The sequence below is a fragment of the Lupinus angustifolius genome, chromosome LG03, assembly GCF_001865875.1.
Source record: "Lupinus angustifolius cultivar Tanjil chromosome LG03, LupAngTanjil_v1.0, whole genome shotgun sequence".
NCBI lineage: Eukaryota > Viridiplantae > Streptophyta > Magnoliopsida > Fabales > Fabaceae > Lupinus > Lupinus angustifolius.
In genome coordinates, this window is record NC_032011.1 from 2654078 (window position 1) to 2672206 (window position 18129).

The following is an 18129-nucleotide window of genomic DNA, read 5'->3' on the forward strand; positions in this document are numbered from 1 at the left end:
CATTTATTTATGAGAATAAAGTATCTTCTACTATAAGAACATAAACTATCTTTTATACCTTAAAATAATGATATATCATATTTAATTATTTTCTATAAAAATATTTAAAATCTATACATGTATCATAGAGTAGATAAGAATATAATTTATTCTCATTATTTAATTATCTTTGTAACTTATCCGATACAAACAATTAAAGACACGCAATCGGCAATTCATAATAATTCCATTAGTCCACGTTCTCTTTGTCCCCAAAGCAAGATCATCATAACTCAGATTCAGATTCCCTTTTCCTTTTTCCATCTTCTTCAGTAAAAAAGTTTCATCCAAAAATGGCATCTTTGAACATGACCCAGATCAGAACTGGGAATTTTGCATCTGGGTTTGCCTTGAATAGTACCAAAAAGGTTCATGCTGTTCCCACCAGAGTTGGGTTTAAAGTTTTTGCTTCTGAGACTCAAGGTGTTTCTACAGGACCCGATCTCAGTGTTACTGTTAATGGGTTACACATGCCTAACCCATTTGTTATTGGGTCTGGTCCACCTGGGACCAATTACACTGTCATGAAGAGGGCCTTTGATGAAGGATGGGGTGCTGTGATTGCTAAAACTGTAAGCTTTCTTTTGCGGGAGCACATCTTCTATCTCACGATGTGTGTGCTTGAAAAAAAATGTATTTAAGTTAAAAGTTTAATTATTAATTATTTTTCTAACTAATTAAGGACATGACACATGAAGTGATACATATTGTGGAATAGAAGATGTGCTCCTTTCTTGTGCATTAGCTTTGTCTATATATAGTAGTTAGTATATACATGTTTGGTTTCTACTTTCTAAGTATATATAGTAGCAACACATGTACCTGAAATTTGGTGTTTTGAATTGTGATTTTTTGATGCTGGAAATGTGAAGCTTTTGGATTTTTATGGTATGTTCTACTATACTCAAATGACCAATCTTTTTAGTCTCAAATAAGTTCCATTTTTTGTTAGGTTTGTACTTCAAATACTGAAGGGTTGATCGCTTGATCTTTTGAACTATTGTTGTCTGTTCCGTTATTAAAAACATTATGTGAAGTTATTCATCTGTATTCTCTGGAGCCGTTGTGGTCGCATTAGTAAGTTATCGACCTGAGAGCGAAATGATTGTTAACATGGCCTAAATAATTGATACTTGACACTAGTTTGTTCATGGTAGATCATCAGTTTTGCCTAGTTCAATCTCGAATAATAGTTGATTCAATATGAAAGATCATCAGTTTTGCCTAGTTCAATCTTGAATAATCGTAGATTCAATATGCAAGATGCAGATTTTATCTGGATCTGGAAAGAACTCTTGGATCTTTTCTTTTATACTTTCTTTCATTCTCGGAGGGGGAATTGAGACCAGAGAATGAAACTATAGTATTCTTTTCTGTACAACTTACAAAGAGTAGTTGAAGAATGCAAGGATCACCAGGAAAAAGATAACAGACTTAGGCAATGTAGTGATAGAGACACAAGCGGGGGAAATGTGTATGTTGCTACAATGAAGAGATGAACTATTAGTTTATACACGTATCTTTGTAACACATGAATGAATGGATGCTAACAATTACTACAATAGCAGTCTTGATAGCTTATTATGTTAGTTGTTGATGTTGAGAAAATTGTCTTCTTCATAAAGGTCACTTTCTGTCATATTTAACTTACTATCTATAACATGAATACAGATCTAATGGATATTAAACTCAAATAGAATAAAAAACATGGATCTTCAAAATGTTACATTATTTGGATGTCTTTTGGTACCATTTAATAGAACTTAGCTGATCACAAAGCAGTCAACTATGTACTCTGTTTAATATTTTTTGGATCTGTTTCTGATGTTTTCTTCACCTAGAAAATAAAAAAAGATACCTTCTTCTCAGAAATAATGTTAATTGTAGGTAACTTGTGATGTGAGAATTTTGAGAGGATTTGCTAAAAAATCTGATGAGTTCATGAAATTAATTTCTTTTGGTAGTGAAGTAGTTTCATTGTAATTGATCCTAATCACTAGCGATTATTTGTATCCTTTTTGAAAGATTGCTTGATGTTATTCTCTTGTTAGGTATCACTTGATGCAGCAAAAGTTATTAATGTAACTCCCAGATATGCCCGACTAAGGGCAGGTGGTACGAATGGCTCTGCCAAAGGAGAAATCATTGGGTGGCAGAACATAGAACTTATCAGTGACCGGCCACTTGAGATCATGTTGAAAGAATTTAAGCAACTAAAAGAAGAGTACCCTGACAGAATTCTCATTGCTTCAATCATGGAGGAGTACAACAAAGCTGCTTGGGAGGAGCTTATTGATCGAGTTGAGCAAAGTGGAGTTGTAAGAAGATGTCTTTCTCGGATAAGTTTATGAAGTATAATATCATTCCAACTTGAAAATTCTGATATCTGACCTCCGATGCTCTTTTAGGATGCACTTGAAATAAATTTCTCTTGTCCTCATGGAATGCCGGAACGCAAAATGGGTGCAGCTGTTGGGCAAGATTGTGCACTTTTGGAAGAGGTTTGTGGATGGGTAAATGCAAAAGCTACAGTTCCTGTTTGGGCTAAGATGACTCCTAACATAACTGATATTTCACAGGTTTGTCTTGCATCATGTCCTTTTATACTCTAATCATATTGTCTTCTGTTTAAGAAGTAGGTGGAAACTTGTTCAATTGTTGAATTTTTAGGTTATCTCAGAAATTTCTATTTCTTTGCTTGTTTTAGTGGACCTAATCCAGTGATTTCACTATGCACACTAATGTTGTTATGATTTTTTATGGACTTTGTACTTGTCACATGCTTAGGAGTTAGGGTTTCTGTTTGAATAAGTCTATTTGACCCATATGAGCTTGCAGATTTGTATTGTTTTGTCAGTCCTTCATAATTATAATGTCAGTAATTTTGCGGATGCTTCTACTTATAGCCGGCCAGGGTTGCGCTAAGTTCAGGATGCGAGGGAGTAGCTGCTATAAATACGATCATGAGTGTCATGGGAATCAATCTCAGTACATTGCGGCCCGAGCCTTGTGTTGAGGGGTTTGGAATCTCACATTATGCAAATTCAGTTTTGCCTTGCTTTTTCAATCTTCTTAAAAACATCTAATTTGTCCGGAATTTTGTTAGGTACTCAACTCCGGGGGGTTATTCTGCAAAGGCGGTCCATCCCATAGCACTTGGGAAGGTGATGAGTATTGCAAAAATGATGAAGTCAGAGTTTGATAGTGAGAATTACACACTTTCTGCCATCGGTGGGGTTGAGACAGGAGGCGATGCTGCTGAATTTATTCTTCTAGGGGCAAATACTGTTCAGGTATGGTGGAACAATTGATTTTCGGGCCTTATTTATAGAGTAATGTTTGTTGAACATCAAAATAGGGACAATATGGCGTCCATTTGCTTTTTGATGTATCATTGAAATGCGTGTGATACGAAGTAGATAAAAAATGAGCAAGAGATAGAAATAAATGCATACAATGTCATATACGACATTTAAAACTTGATGTTCAAATAACAAAACTCATATATAGTTGGATAGAACTTATTTTGCTCGATGTCAATTTTTATGATTGTCAATTGTTCAAAAAAACATAGTTGCTTAGTTAGTGACAATAACTTCATGTTAACTCATGTTTCTAATTCTTACTATAGTTTTCTTCTTCTTTGTTTTCCTCTGCTTGGTGAAATGACAATAAAATCTCTAAGCTGAAGAGTTTCTTAAACTGTAGGTGTGCACTGGGGTTATGATGCATGGCTATGGTCTTGTGAAGAAACTAAGTGCTGAGCTTAAGGACTTCATGGAAAAGCACAACTTCACATCAATAGAAGATTTCAGAGGGTATGAACTTCAGCATAAAACTTGCATAAATTTGCATCTATTAGACACAACTAATCAAAATCTTAAAAGTCATTACAGCAACAATTTAAAGGGGCAACATAACCATTACTACATTCATTTAAATCATCTTAAGATTTTGACTTCCTATGCAAGTTTCACACCTTGAAGTTGAACTAAACCGGTTTCAAATTGTTTTACATACAACTCGCAGAGCCGGTTTCCAACCGAAAACCGGGTCGCGACAACTGAAGACATGTCTAATCTTTTTTTTGTTTTGGATACAAATTACAGGGCTTCTCTTCAATATTTTACTACTCACACTGACTTGGTGCAAAGACAGCAAGAAGCAATTAGGCAGAGGAAAGCTATAAAGAAAGGTTTGCAATCTGACAAAGATTGGACAGGAGATGGTTTTGTCAAAGAAACTGAAAGCATGGTTTCTAATTGAAATATGCTGCTATCAAATTAATCAACATTTCTTCTATGCTCTTAACTAGTTCATATAAATGGGGGTCATGCTTTCTTATTAATAATGATTGAGATTTATCTCTTTTTTTAAGAACAATGTGGTGTATTTTTAAGGAATAATGAAAGTTATGTTCCCAATAAAAATTTATGGAAAACAATTATAAAGTTGTTACCTTATGACTTCTATATTTGTGGAGTAAGATAAGTGTGTACATTTTCCTTTCTCAAACTATATCTCAAGAGAATTTTGTGCATTGAATGTCTTTGTTTTTTAGATGCTCAATGTTGTTTATCTATAAAATATATCTTCATATTAGAAGATAACTTATCTTCTCTGACCAGACACATGTAATGTTTTATTTAGTTTTTGAAATATTTTTATAAAAAATGATTAAACAAGATATATGTCATGATTTTAGTAGCTGGAGATGATAATTTATTTCCTTATATAAAAGATACTTTTATAATGTGTAATAATAGACTAATAGCTAATCAATAAATATAAGATGCGTAGTAGTTAGCTTGTTACAAACATTATACTTTTGGTTAGAAATAATATCACAAACACATAAAGCACAATACTAAATTTTGTCCAATGTGCTCGTGGTACATTATTTTGGACTTGAATTTTCTAATTTAGTTCAAGATTACATTTAGGGCCATGGTTTGGTCAAATAGCTGAGGCAATTGTTCAGGGTCATTAGGTCATATATTGCCCATTTTTATAAAAATAATAAAGAAAATTATATTGACTTAGGTTATTAAGTGATAAATTTTATTGTTTTTTATTTTTGTTGTAGAGATTAACTATTTTGGAAGATTGACTGAATGATTAATATTTATTTAAAATGAAATATTAAATTATTTGATTTTGAAACTCAGATAAAAAGTGTAATATCTATATATTTGTTAATTTAGGATCTATACATGGATACACTGAAGATTAAACATGGATATATAAATAATAATAAAAATAAATATAACTTTGATGCATATGTTATAATTTTCTTTCTAGCAATGCTATAAAAACAATAATAAGAATGACTTTTTATTTAACTTATTCAATGATAGATTAGGATGATATATTGATAGTATAAATTGTGCACATACTATTTTCTAAATTATTTTTCATACTAAATAGAATCATCCTTCTCTTTTACACCATCAACTAATTATACATTAACACCATCACAATTAAACAAATTAATAACTAAAACTCCTTAATTCCAATGAAAAAGGGAAATGACATTCATACATAACAGCCAAGCATGACCATTATGATTTCAAATATTATGACTACACTTTAACTAGGATTTGACAAATTGAGAATAATTGAAGCCTTAATAGTTAATAGCCTAGTAGCTAGCTAAGACATATTACACTTCCACAATGAGAAAACTCAATCTCTAAATTGTAGGATTTCTTATGAATTTGCACTCACTAGTAGTAGTAGAAGAAGTAGCATCATCTGGTTCAGAAGGTGTAGGCATAGTTGCCATAGTGAGTTCTCTAAGTTGTGAATGCATGTTGTTTATGAAAGTCATTGACTTCTTTTGTGGTTCCTCCATTGCTTCTTTAAGCTGGCTAAGTGCCAAGCAATATGCTTCCTGTTCAAAACACAATCAGTTAACAAATAAACCTCCTTACATGTACACCAATATTGTTTTTGGTACCTTTGATCCTTGTAACTTATGTAAAGTAATCTAAACCTCTCAACATTAGCACAATGGTTTTTCTTTATGGATGTCAAGTTTAATTAAATGGGCTAGGTTTGGAATGTAGATCTACTGTCTCGGGTCTGTGTCTCTATTTGTATACTAAATCAATTAAAATGTGTCATTTAATTAAACAGAAAAATTATATTATTTGATGTAAATTTATTAGATACAGACGGAAAGGGACAAAAAATTTGGATATAGAAACAGGTGGAATCTTATAGCATAGAAGCACAAGATTCTAAGAACATAATAAGGTTGTTGTTAGAATCAAAACTGTTTGATAAACTAATAAGCTTATCAAATAAGTGTAAAAATGGAAGAAGTCCACAACTTATAAGTTATGAGTTACTATAGCTTATTAAATATGAGCTTATAAGCTATGAGTTACTATAGCTTATTAAATATGAGCTTATAAGCTTCTTATAATTTTTTTAAATAAGCTCACTATCAAATACAATTAAATAGCATTTTTTGTTAATAAACTAGTCAACTAGCTTATAAGGTACCCCATCAATCATGACCTTGCCCTATATATATGTAGAGTTCAAAATGACTGATGCAACCAAAAGATATGGCAAAAGATATGAAATCAACAAAATATACATTATTGTTTACCAAAACATCACCTTAATCTAAAAAGTGTAGTATATAACCTGTACACTATGAGCATTGTCAAAGAATTAAAAAACAAATTTTGAATACATTTTTTTATAAATACTTTTTCTTCTAGATTTCTCAACTGGTGTGTGATCTAAAGAACACTTACATTAGTATTCCCCCTAGGGTATTTTGGCAAGCTCATGTCACATATGTAATGATAGCATTTCCAAGTCACTAATACACACCATTAACCATGATTCACATCATGTCAATTAAGTTTATACTATTAACCTAAAATTTTGTTCATTAGAATTCTAAAGAGCAATAATGCCATGCCATGCTTTGATGGGGGGAAAATATTTATAGCATTTATATGCTAACTAACCTCTAAGTCTACATTAACCTTTGCGACCTAAACCTAAAAGTAATTGTCAAAAGACAAATTCTGAACAATAGCACAAACACAGAGACAGATAGGGAAAATGTCACACTCATAGAATTGGAACAAAAAACTATGCACATTTCTCAGTGCTGTCTTTTTCAATCAGGAACACATGCTTTGCCAACCATGAACCATCCATCAAAATGGAGAATATTAGTCTTAATTTCCCATCATGTTGTTAGGTTATTTGACTAACTTTTCAGCACTTGACTCATCATCCATGACAGCATTGTTCATTCATTGGCTTCTGTGTAATAAAAAACCCACCCAACTATATATGAAAGATAGATAGAAGGAGAGAGAGATTGGACTTAGTGTTACCATGAAAAGATCAAGCTCAGACTGGCTGAACATTCCCAAGTTTTGTTTCTTCATTGCTTGCATCTGATGATTGATCTTGAGCTCACTGTCCAAGTTGGAAATGTCACCAACCTGAAAAGAAGAGCTAGCCCATTGATTAATCACAAAATGCATGTAAAAGACTCTTGCTCAAACTAAATGAACATGGTTGTGCTCATGACTCATCATGTACATGGCACCAAAAGATTGATCTAAAGTTAAGTCTATCAACTATAAGTGGTTCATGCTAAAGATCAGAGTTAGATGCATAGTAATTGAAACTTTATTTTTTATATAGGGCTCATGCTCAAATTAAATGAATCAGCTCTTTGTTTTTTGTCATGATATGCATCTTCTATATATACATGGTGCTGGTGACCTACAAGTTATAATATGCATTTATCATCTGAGTGGTTGAAGGCTAGGGTAAGAGTTTGAGGAGTGAGTTCTGGTTGTTCTTTGAACCCTTATAAATTCACTCATAAGAACTTTGCATATACAATTAAAACATAAAATCGCCCACAGAATGAATTTGGGTTAATTTCTCCACACACACACATAAACATATATGAATTATATATTCTGCTCCCTTTACTACATGATATTGGCTTACAGATACAATTCAATCTTCAGGATATATAATCCTTGGTCCTTTTATCTCATCAATTAAGATCCAACAAGTTTTCAAATTAAGATGAATGTTCTCTTTTTAAGGGAAAGAAAATCAAACTCTTCAAATATGATATGAAGCTCCAATTCTAGACATATTGTCTCAATTTACACTCACATTGAGAACATAAAATTTGGTTTTGTCAATTTTTCTTCTAGAATTAAACATATATTGCATATAGATATAGTGTTAGGAGAAGGAAAATGGAGACTAGAGAGAGGGAGAGAGAGAGAGACCTTCAAACACTCCAAGTGAGTTTCAACCAGAAGTCCATAGAGAGGGTGGCTAGAGATTCTTCTCTTGAGAATCTCATTGCTTTCTTCTTCTTGTTCTAGTTCCAATTCTTCTTCATCTTCATCTTTTTGTTGTTGGTAGTTCTTATCATTACTACTATTCCTCTTAGATTCCATATCTATATTTGAGTAGATAGAATCAACCTTCGATATACCAGATATACAAGTGCTGCTGTTATATATACTATACTATCTGAGAGAATATGATGTGAAATATGTACTATACTATCTCAGCTAGTTGAAGCAAGATGATATATAAGGTCAGTGAGATTGAGATGCTCCCACTTTTGGAAGTAACCAAACTGAATGACCCTTGCATGCAAACGTGTTAATTAAGATAGAATGGGAATCAGTCAGAACATAAAATCAAGTGAAATCATATATCTCACTTTCTTACACATCTTGCACTCAAATTTTGGCCAATCAATTATAATTCATTAAAATTATCATATTCTAGCCAATTATAGTACTTTAACATATAAGATGATACAAAATGTGAGACCTAAGTGAAACTTTGTTATTAGTACAACAAATTTATATATTGAAATAGATTGTTATGCTAATATGCCCTATGATATATTTTAAAAAATCTATAATGATTAAATTTGTATTGGAAATTAATGTATTTGGATTTTGAAAAAATAGTATAAGAATCCACTAGATCCGAAATAGGTCAAAATGTTACAAATTCAATTTTTGTAACTAACATTTATTGTGAGGGACAATCACATATAATGAAAGTGATTAGTTATTTACTCGTACCAAAAAAACATAGCGATTATGACAAATAATATATACTATACTATCTCACAAATTCTTTTTTTTTTCTTATAAAAGAGTTGTTTAATTTTGATGTAGAAAATTATGATAAAAGAAACATTTATGGGGTGGGGGTGCCTTTTTGGTTCATCTATTTCCTTGTCTTTTTCACTCATGAAAGCAACACTTCAAAGGTTTCTCGAGCAATGGGGTACCCTTTTGTTAGTACACTGCTCCTTTCATTGAGCCAGTGTTTTCTGTCATTTTTATTTATTTATTTTTCTTTATTTTTCTCACTTTTCTACTTATTCTACTAAGTCTTTCATTCTCTCTCTTCCATAGTACAATAGAAAAAAGCCAAAACCGAAACTGCTCAATCCTCATCAATTTGCTTCATTCCTATTTCCGTTACTGTTCAGTGGTCCTCAAACAACAAGACAAATGTTTCCTATAAAAATAGAAATGGACAAATTTATGGGTAAAGTAGTATACATTCCATGTTCTTCACTACAATATAATATCTTTGTTTCAAAGTTTAGTTAAGTTTAATTTCATTATACTTCATGTTTAACTAAAGACACTAAGAGGGCCCACTCATAAAAAGAGAACAAAATATGTTAGAGTGGGTATTGTTTTAATAAAATTGTTAGCAAATATTGATTGAATTTTGTCAATTGTCTATCTCAAAGACTAAAAAAGTTTTTCTTGGGACATTAAACCCCTTGCACCATACTTAATTTTTTGAGTATAATATCTATCCACTAATAATGTAAATTTTATACATACTAATTATATTATTCATCATTTATTTGAATTAATTTTTTAAATAGTCAATGATTAGTAAATAATATAATAATAACTCATACAGTGTGTGAATGCATCTTTTTTTCTCTCTAACTCTTTATGTTCTTCCGATCAAATATTCAAGATAATTGTATTATGATGAACTTGAATTTGAGATCTCTCTTATGAGTGGACCAATATTACATTATTTTAAAACTAAAGACCTTTTCATTAATTGTAAAACTAATATTCTCACAAAAAAGTTGCTACACTAACTATCCTTTTAAGAATTTCTAGATGTGATTGAACAATAATCATTGACAATAATTTCTCTCTCCACGAGTCTCCTTTTGTTTCAAAAACTAAATAGTGATTAATAAATAAAGCATATCCGGGTAATACATATCAAGAGTATAGTTAAGATCATTTCAAGAGATAAATATATAATAGTATAAAAAATAAGTATATAATACATTTATCTTTTATTGAAATCGTAAAAACAAGCACTTGTCTCTTCAATATGATAATTAATTATATGATAATGGGCATGATGCATCAATGCATGCACCTATCAAATCAAGCACTGCATTGTGCTGCATGTAGTTTGCTGTCATTCAAACCAAAGGTACATAGATTGAATGACCGATACACCAAACTGATGTATCCTTTGCATGCAGAACTCAACACATATTCCATAGATCTTGCTGGAATGAAATGATTACTCTCCACAAGCTCATTGAGAACAATAATGGTAGTGTCTTATTCTCTATCACTTCCCCTAACATTTGAGCCCCTTACTCGTACCATTCCCACATGCTTCTATCAACAAGGCTAGGGGGGCCTCGGATACAAGATCAACAATATTGAAACTTACTTTTATATCTCACTTACTAATGATGTAAATTGTTATGAAGAAATGGGTGTAGATATGTATGGTAGAGAGTTGTTCTAACTTAATCAGATGAACTTGAACTTTGTCGTGTATGATAATCTATATTCAACTTAAGTAGGATTTGTTGGATCTGATCGTGACCAGGGGAGCCTCCAATAAATTGGGAGTTTCATTGTTGTCATGCATGAGAAGAGTAGAGAGTAATAAGTAATACATTACGTCTTGAACCAAAATATTAAGACAATAATTACATGAGTCTTTTTCACTTAGAAACTCTTTTGTTCATTCTCTTATATTCAATTTGAAATTTGACACTTGAATAAACTCAACATGATTAAGTCGGATTGGTGAAAGATACTTAGGGAAAATAAAGAATGTTACACCTTTCATTTTGCATCCTCCAGCCAACTTTGTTTCTTTCTTGTACCAATCCACATGCACGTATGAAGAAGGGAAGGAAGGACTCCGAGAGGAAGAAGAATGGAGCATCTTTTATATATGGCAACATTTTTATTTTTTAAAACACAAAGATAAAAAAAATTAAGTGAAAAAAGATTATTAAATTGATAAATTCTTTTAAAACAAAAATAAAAGCATAGTTATGAAAATTGTTCTGGCTGGTCCAACCAAAAAATCATCCCAAAATTAATATAGTATAATAATTATATCAGTCATGTAATTATATCATTCTGGTTATGCCGATTGATTTTCATTTAACTCATCGGCTAATTTTTATGACTTATTTTAGAATAAATACAAAATCATTTTATTTATTTATACTTCTAAAATATGATATATTAACATATACATTTTATTTTAACAAATGGTTAAACAAAAGTATTTATTAAATTATTTTTTAGTTTTTTAAAATTAATGTTAATATATATATAATTTCGTTAGTATGCAGCTTCATTAGTGAATAACCATTGAATTTGTATATCACCCGGACAATATACCTAATGTGCTTGATAACTGATATGATATTATTACTAACATTGTATAGAAATAACCTAAAAATCCTCTTAAATATATAAGAATATGATATATATTTTAATGTAGCATTTTACTTATTAATGATTTAAAAATAACCCATGTCATTTTATGTGCAAGAAGATTTATGAATTACTTTACAGGAGAATATATCTCTTTATTACTTGTTCATCTAATCCTTAAAACTACAACGAAAACCACACAAAAAATAATCATTAATAAAATATGTTTATCCTCCAAAATAAAGTATCTTGTTAGGGAATTCATTGAGGAATTCGAAAATAAAAATATAAGTCAACGTTACAAAATTAATTACTTTACTTCTTAATATATTAAATATATCGTTTCTGAATGTAGTTTTGTAATTCTTTAATATTATCCTAACTATATAACGAGTTGTCAGGAAATTTGTTTTTCATAATTTAGAAATTGTGAGTTTTAACCCATAAGTTGGATAAAATTCACATATTTTAATTAATACATTGTAATAGCACATCTTCAATTAATAATAATGATATGTCTGCATATCAAAGTATTTAAGGTGTTCTAACATTCCTTCCTTTTTAGATAATAAAACAAGTAAACCACATACTCCTATTATTCTCACTATTATTTTTTAATCTAAACAAATAAGAAAAGGAAGAAAAAAAAAGTTATATGTAAATTTGGTTTGCAAATTAACATTGCTATACTCCTTGCAAATTAATTTCTAAATTAGATCCATTCTATTTATTACTGTAGTGTGTAAAGTCGTTATTCTTATATGTATTACTTCTTTTAATAGGTCAGAAAAATACTTATAATTATATTATTAACTTAAATGTGTTTTATCAAATCAATCACAAATTATTAGATATGAAGTGACACACTTTATATGACAATAGATATACTCCCGTGAATCTTAACTCTATCTTGTAGGTATTGTTTAAGGAAGAGAAAAGATACATTTTGCCCTAAAGTTTATATTTTCACATATAAATAAGTATTGAACTTAATGTTTCAATATAAAATTTGTTAAAATGGTAGAGTCATTAAAGAAATCTTTTTGATTAATCAAGAAGTATGAAAGAATGATGAATGAGAAAATAGGAAACTTGAAGAAAGAAAGAGAAAGAGAAAAAATAGGAACTTTATTTCTCATTGATTAAATTAGAAAATGATACAATGATTTATATATTGAAAATCAATAAAACTAATAACCAATTATCTAACAACTAATTATCTCATCAACAATCCTTTAACAAAATTCATTCACTTGTGTTTTATAAATAAGACCCTCATTACACTTTAATTCACACTTTATTTCTAACCATGCAGCGCAGATACTCCTACACTTTTTGAATCGGAATAAACAAGACAAGCATTGCAATATGGTACAAGCAATTATATAATATATGTGTACAAAACAAAACCATTTGTAATTGAAGTGATATCATATGGTTGCATTTCATTCCACAAATAGAAAAATACATTAAAATTAAATAATAGTATATTAGTCCCATATTTTATATGAGAATGGTTATTATTACAAGGCCCCAACCTAATTGCAAATGGTTTCCAAAGTTGTAACAGTCATGATTGGACCCTTAACCACCATTTCCAAATTCACATAAAAAACCCTAATAATCCAAAGGAAATTCATATACTTGCACATGTAGTGTGTCAGCCTGTCAGATGCGAAAAAAATAATTAACACTGGGAATTATTTACCTAGAGATAAAAGTTCAGATTAATATTAGGATGTGTTTTCTGTGGAATGGTGGAAGAATCTGTTGATCATTTGTTTTTTTCCTGCTCTTTCGCTTATGATGTATGGCAAACTATTTTCTCTTGGTTTGGACTTAATTATGTTTTTCCAGCTGGAATTAGGAATAACTTCCTATCTCATTGGTCTTATTTGCGGCTAGGAAATCCTTATCATAATCAGTGGATGTCTATCTGGTTTGTCACCTTGTGGTCTCTTTGGTTGGCAAGGAACAAAGCTATTTTTGATAATTCCCCTTGTAATCTTGATGAGGTAATTTTTGCTATTCAACTTCATTCTTGGAACATTCTCTCTGCTAGATCTCCTCCATTCTCTTACTCGTTCATGGATTGGGTGTGGAGCCCTTCAAATTGTTTGAATTTGCATATGTAAAGGTTTTTTTTGTGGATAGGAGCACCACTTGTTCTTCTAATTCTTTCTTTATTTAATATAATACATTGCTGATAAAAAAAAAAATTATATATATACGATAAAGTTTTTTATACGATAGGTATATTGTATATTATCCATATATTATTTTTATTTATACGAAAATAATGTAAAAAATACTTTCTGTTGGGGTGAAAATCTGGATCCCAAAATTCTTTACTATGAATCTTAATGCAAATGTGAAATCAGATATTTAATGATAAAAAATGTATGTATTGTAAGTTTTTTATATTGTTAATGTATCATCAACTATTCATATTTAATTATTATTAATTTTTAAATATATTTAATATAAATGATTAAATGAATGATTTATTAATTGCGTATAAGCTTTCCACTAGCACATATAAATATTACGCTCATAAATCTTGTAAGTTCAATTAACTCAACATGTATTAATATTAAAAAATTAAATTACATGTATAAGTCTATAAACAAGCACGAATTGTGAAAATGTTGTCATATAGTTTAGCGTTTCTACAAAGTCAGGAAGTGTAAATGATTTAGTTATTTTATAAATTATTAAACCTATGGCTATCCATGATTGATGAATCTTTGAATGTAAAGAAATAAAAGAATGAAGAATTTGAATCAGTAAGTAAAACAATGCATACCAATTTGTGTTGAAGGATAGAACTGAATTGAGTTTAACAACTAACACAACTAGCTACTTATAGAAAGTTTGTTACCAACAAACTCCACTAACAACCTAAAAAGGGAATAACTGAAAACAGAAAAAGAAAATGGGTCTAGTAAGAAAACAAAGCTCAATAAACTAAAACCAGAAAAAGAACAATAAGAAAAAGGCTAAGTTATTTCTTCATCTTTTTCTATCTTTGTGCCTTTGTCTTCAATAATGTTTTGATCAAGAATGTCACTTTCTAATAGTCCCCCACAAGCTGGCATGTGTATGTCAAACATGCCAAGCTTGGAACGACATTTCTTGAAAAGAGAAGGAGATAAAGCCTTTGTGAATATGTCAGCAACTTGAGAATCTGTGGAAATGGGCAGTAAATGAACAATCCCTGACTTGACTCTGTCACGAACTGAATGACAATCTATGTCTATATGTTTCGTCCTCTCATGGAAGACAGGGTTAGTAGCAATGTATAAGGCTGATTGGTTATCACAATACAAGGCTATAGGACCAGAATCATTCACTCCAAGATCATGAAGAAGGTGAACAATCCACTGTGCTTCGCAGGCTGCAAGGGCCATTGCCCTGTATTCAGCTTCTGCTGAAGACCTTGAAACTGTCTTCTGCTTTTTGCTTTTCCAACAAATGAGGGAGTTGCCTAGATAGAAACAATATCCAGAGACAAACCTTCTAGTATCTATGCAGGCACCCTAGTCAGAATCTGTGTATCCCTTTACTTTGAAATCACTGCTGGAAGGGAAGAAAACTCCAATGCCAATGGTGGATTTTATGTATCTCAGAATCCTCATGCCTGCTTCTAGGTGCTCATTAGTTGGTGCAGCCAGAAATTGACTTAGATGTCCTACTGCAAAACTCAAATCAGGTCTAGTGTGAGTTAAGTAAACAAGTCTACCAATTAGCCTTCTATATGTACTAGGGTCAGATAAGAGATCACCAAGTTTGGAATGAATCAATTTGGTAGAGTACTCCATAGGAGTAGAACAAGGTTTAGCTGCCATCATTCCTGTTTCCTGCAGAAGATCAAGGGTATACTTCCTTTGGTAAAGGAGAATACCTTGTGTAGATCTAGCAATCTCCATACCTAGGAAATATTTCAATTTCCCGAGGTCTTTTATGCTAAATTCAGAATCAAGAGAATGTTTCATTTTATCAATTTCATTCATGTCATTTCCAGTCAATATGAGATCATCAACATATATAAGTATAGCAGTGAAACTAGATTTGCAAGATTTTATGAACATTGAATAATCAGCATTAGATTTAGTATAGCCAGAGAGCATAAGGAAATTAGTAAGCTTATCATGCCATTGCCTGCTTGCTTGTTTTAAACCATAGATGGACTTTTCCAACTTACAAACCAGACCTGGAACTTCAGTATCAATGCCTGGAGGGATTTTCATGAAAACTTGTTCCTTTAAATCCCCGTGAAGAAAGGCAGTGTTTATGTCTAATTGGTGGAGGTGCCACTTATAAGTAGAAGCTAATGAGAGGATGACTCTTATGGTTGTCATCTTCACAACAGGGCTAAAGGTTTCCAGAAAATCCACTCCTTCGGTTTGGGTAAAGCCTTTGGCTACTAGCCTGGCTTTGTGTCTCTCAACACTCCCATCAGATCTATACTTGATTTTAAAAACCCACTTACACCCTATGGCTTTTTTGTTGTTGGGCAACCTAGTTATGATCCAAGTCTTGTTTTCTTCAAGAGCATCAAGCTCATTTTTTATAGCATTTCTCCAGCATTCATGCTTTACAGCATCCTTATAATTTGCAGGCTCAGTGTTGGATGAGATGCTCATAGAATATCTTTTGTGGTCATTAGATAGTATGTCATAGGACAAACTCTTTTCTAAGGGGTATCTGATAGTGGAGGATTTAATCCTTTTAGGAGCCTTTATGTCAGTGGCAGTAATCAATGAGCAGTGATAGTCTTGTAGGTAATTAGGCCTTTGTTTGGGTCTAAGGGACTGTCTAGGCATAGGTAAATTAGATTCATTATGATCAGTGGGGCTATATGTGTGACTATTAGAAGAGGATTGCTCATTGGAAATGCTAATAGGTTCAAAGCTGTTGTCTTCACTAGGATAATTTTCCACAGAATTATTCACAGGGGTTTGATGCATTTGTTGAGCAGAGCTAGAAACAGGGTTACCTATGTCTAGAGTATTGTCAACATCAGTGGAGGCGTAAATTCTGTCAATGATAGGCCTTGGTTCAGAATTTTCCCTAGGACAATTATTGTCTTTGACAACATCTTTATAAGGGAAAACATGTTCATAAAATATAGTGTTTCTTGATAAGAAAACTTCATGAGTATTAACATCCATTAGGATGTAACCTTTTACTCCTTGCTTCAGACCAAGAAAAATGCACTTTCTTGATCTGTGATCCAGTTTCTTCCTTTGGGAGGTAAGGGTAGAAGCATAACATAAGCATCCAAAGACCTTTAGGTTAGTAATATTGGGAATCTTATTGTACAGAACATAGTAAGGGCTCTCATTAGATAAGTATTTAGTAGGTTGCCTGTTTATCAAGAATACAGCATGGCCAGCAGCATAATTCCAAAGGCAGTGGGGTAATCCAGATTGGAAAATGAGAGACCTAGTCACACTCAGTATATGTTGGTGTTTTCTCTCAACTATACCATTTTGTTGGGGGGTCTCAACACAACTAGTTTGATGCACAATCCCATTCCTAGCATAAAATTCACTCATGTGAAATTCCCTACCATTATCACTTCTAATATTTTTGGTCTTTACTCCAAACTGAGTATTGACAAGGGAAACAAAATTCCTGATTAAGTCAGGAACTTCTGATTTGGCTTTCATGAAGTAAAGCCAAGTAAATCTGGATTTATCATCCACAATAGTTAGAAAGTACTTATGTCCCAATGTACTAGGCATAGAAAAGGGGCCCCAAATATCCATATGCAATAAATCAAATATATGAGCAGACTTAGAAAAACTATTGCTATAAGGTAATCTTTTCTGTTTAGCTAGATGGCAGATATGACAAGGTAAATCAATTTTATTGCACTTAACAGTAGGATAATGTTTCTGCATAATTGCCATTTTCTCATGTGAAAGGTGTCCTAGCCTATTGTGCCAAACATTTGAATCATATCCAGTGAGGGAACCAATTCTATATTGTTTATCAAGAGGTCTTGTTATACACTTAGCATTGTTCCTTATAGCATATAATCCAGCCTTTAAGTCAGCTACACCAATCATCTTCAAAGAGGAGAGGTCCTGAATTTCACAAGAGTTTTCAAGAAAGGTTAATCTGCAATGCAAAGTGTTGGTTATCTTGGAAACAGAGATTAAATTGTAATGGAAGGTTGGTATATACAAAACATCTGTTAAGACAAGTTGTTTAGAAAACATTACACTGCCAGATATGGTGGTTAGAATTTGATCTCCATTAGGTAATGTTACTACAATGGGTTTTATATGTTACTACAATGGGTTTT

The 18129-nt window shown here is 31.6% G+C and overlaps 2 protein-coding genes across 3 annotated transcripts; one reads left to right on the plus strand and one right to left on the minus strand.

The window, feature by feature from the left end:
• Positions 169-4517, plus strand: LOC109343061 (dihydropyrimidine dehydrogenase (NADP(+)), chloroplastic). 2 transcript variants are annotated; one of them, XR_002107159.1, is made up of 8 exons: positions 333-611; positions 2091-2357; positions 2448-2618; positions 2946-3058; positions 3146-3332; positions 3748-3857; positions 4149-4364; positions 4414-4517. XR_002107159.1 is itself a non-coding variant. In XM_019581184.1 (7 exons), exons 1-7 carry the CDS (start codon positions 333-335, stop codon positions 4303-4305), a joined length of 1284 nt encoding a protein of 427 aa, XP_019436729.1. In that variant the 5' UTR covers positions 169-332; the 3' UTR covers positions 4306-4346. The 2 variants fall into 2 exon arrangements, 1 of the variants encoding a protein (XP_019436729.1); XM_019581184.1 differs by lacking the exon at positions 4414-4517 and having other exon boundaries at positions 169-611; positions 4149-4346.
• LOC109342528 (homeobox protein knotted-1-like 2) lies at positions 5431-8698 on the minus strand. Its single transcript, XM_019580501.1, has 3 exons — positions 8331-8698; positions 7407-7517; positions 5431-5932 (listed from the first exon to the last, which is right to left on the minus strand). Exons 1-3 carry the CDS (start codon positions 8502-8504, stop codon positions 5732-5734), a joined length of 486 nt encoding a protein of 161 aa, XP_019436046.1. The 5' UTR covers positions 8505-8698; the 3' UTR covers positions 5431-5731.

Excerpts from the sequence above, each read along its gene's own strand:
- LOC109342528 (XM_019580501.1), bottom strand. The coding sequence starts at position 8,504 with ATGGAATCTAAGAGGAATAGTAGTAATGATAAGAACTACCAACAACAA. Across the intron at positions 7,518-8,330 it reads CTCACTTGGAGTGTTTGAAG|GTTGGTGACATTTCCAACTT; the intron begins GTCTCTCTCTCT and ends TCTTCTTTTCAG. Across the intron at positions 5,933-7,406 it reads CTGAGCTTGATCTTTTCATG|GAAGCATATTGCTTGGCACT; the intron begins GTAACACTAAGT and ends TGTTTTGAACAG.
- LOC109343061 (XM_019581184.1), top strand. The coding sequence starts at position 333 with ATGGCATCTTTGAACATGACCCAGATCAGAACTGGGAATTTTGCATCT. Across the intron at positions 2,358-2,447 it reads GAGTTGAGCAAAGTGGAGTT|GATGCACTTGAAATAAATTT; the intron begins GTAAGAAGATGT and ends ATGCTCTTTTAG. Across the intron at positions 3,059-3,145 it reads CCCGAGCCTTGTGTTGAGGG|GTACTCAACTCCGGGGGGTT; the intron begins GTTTGGAATCTC and ends GAATTTTGTTAG.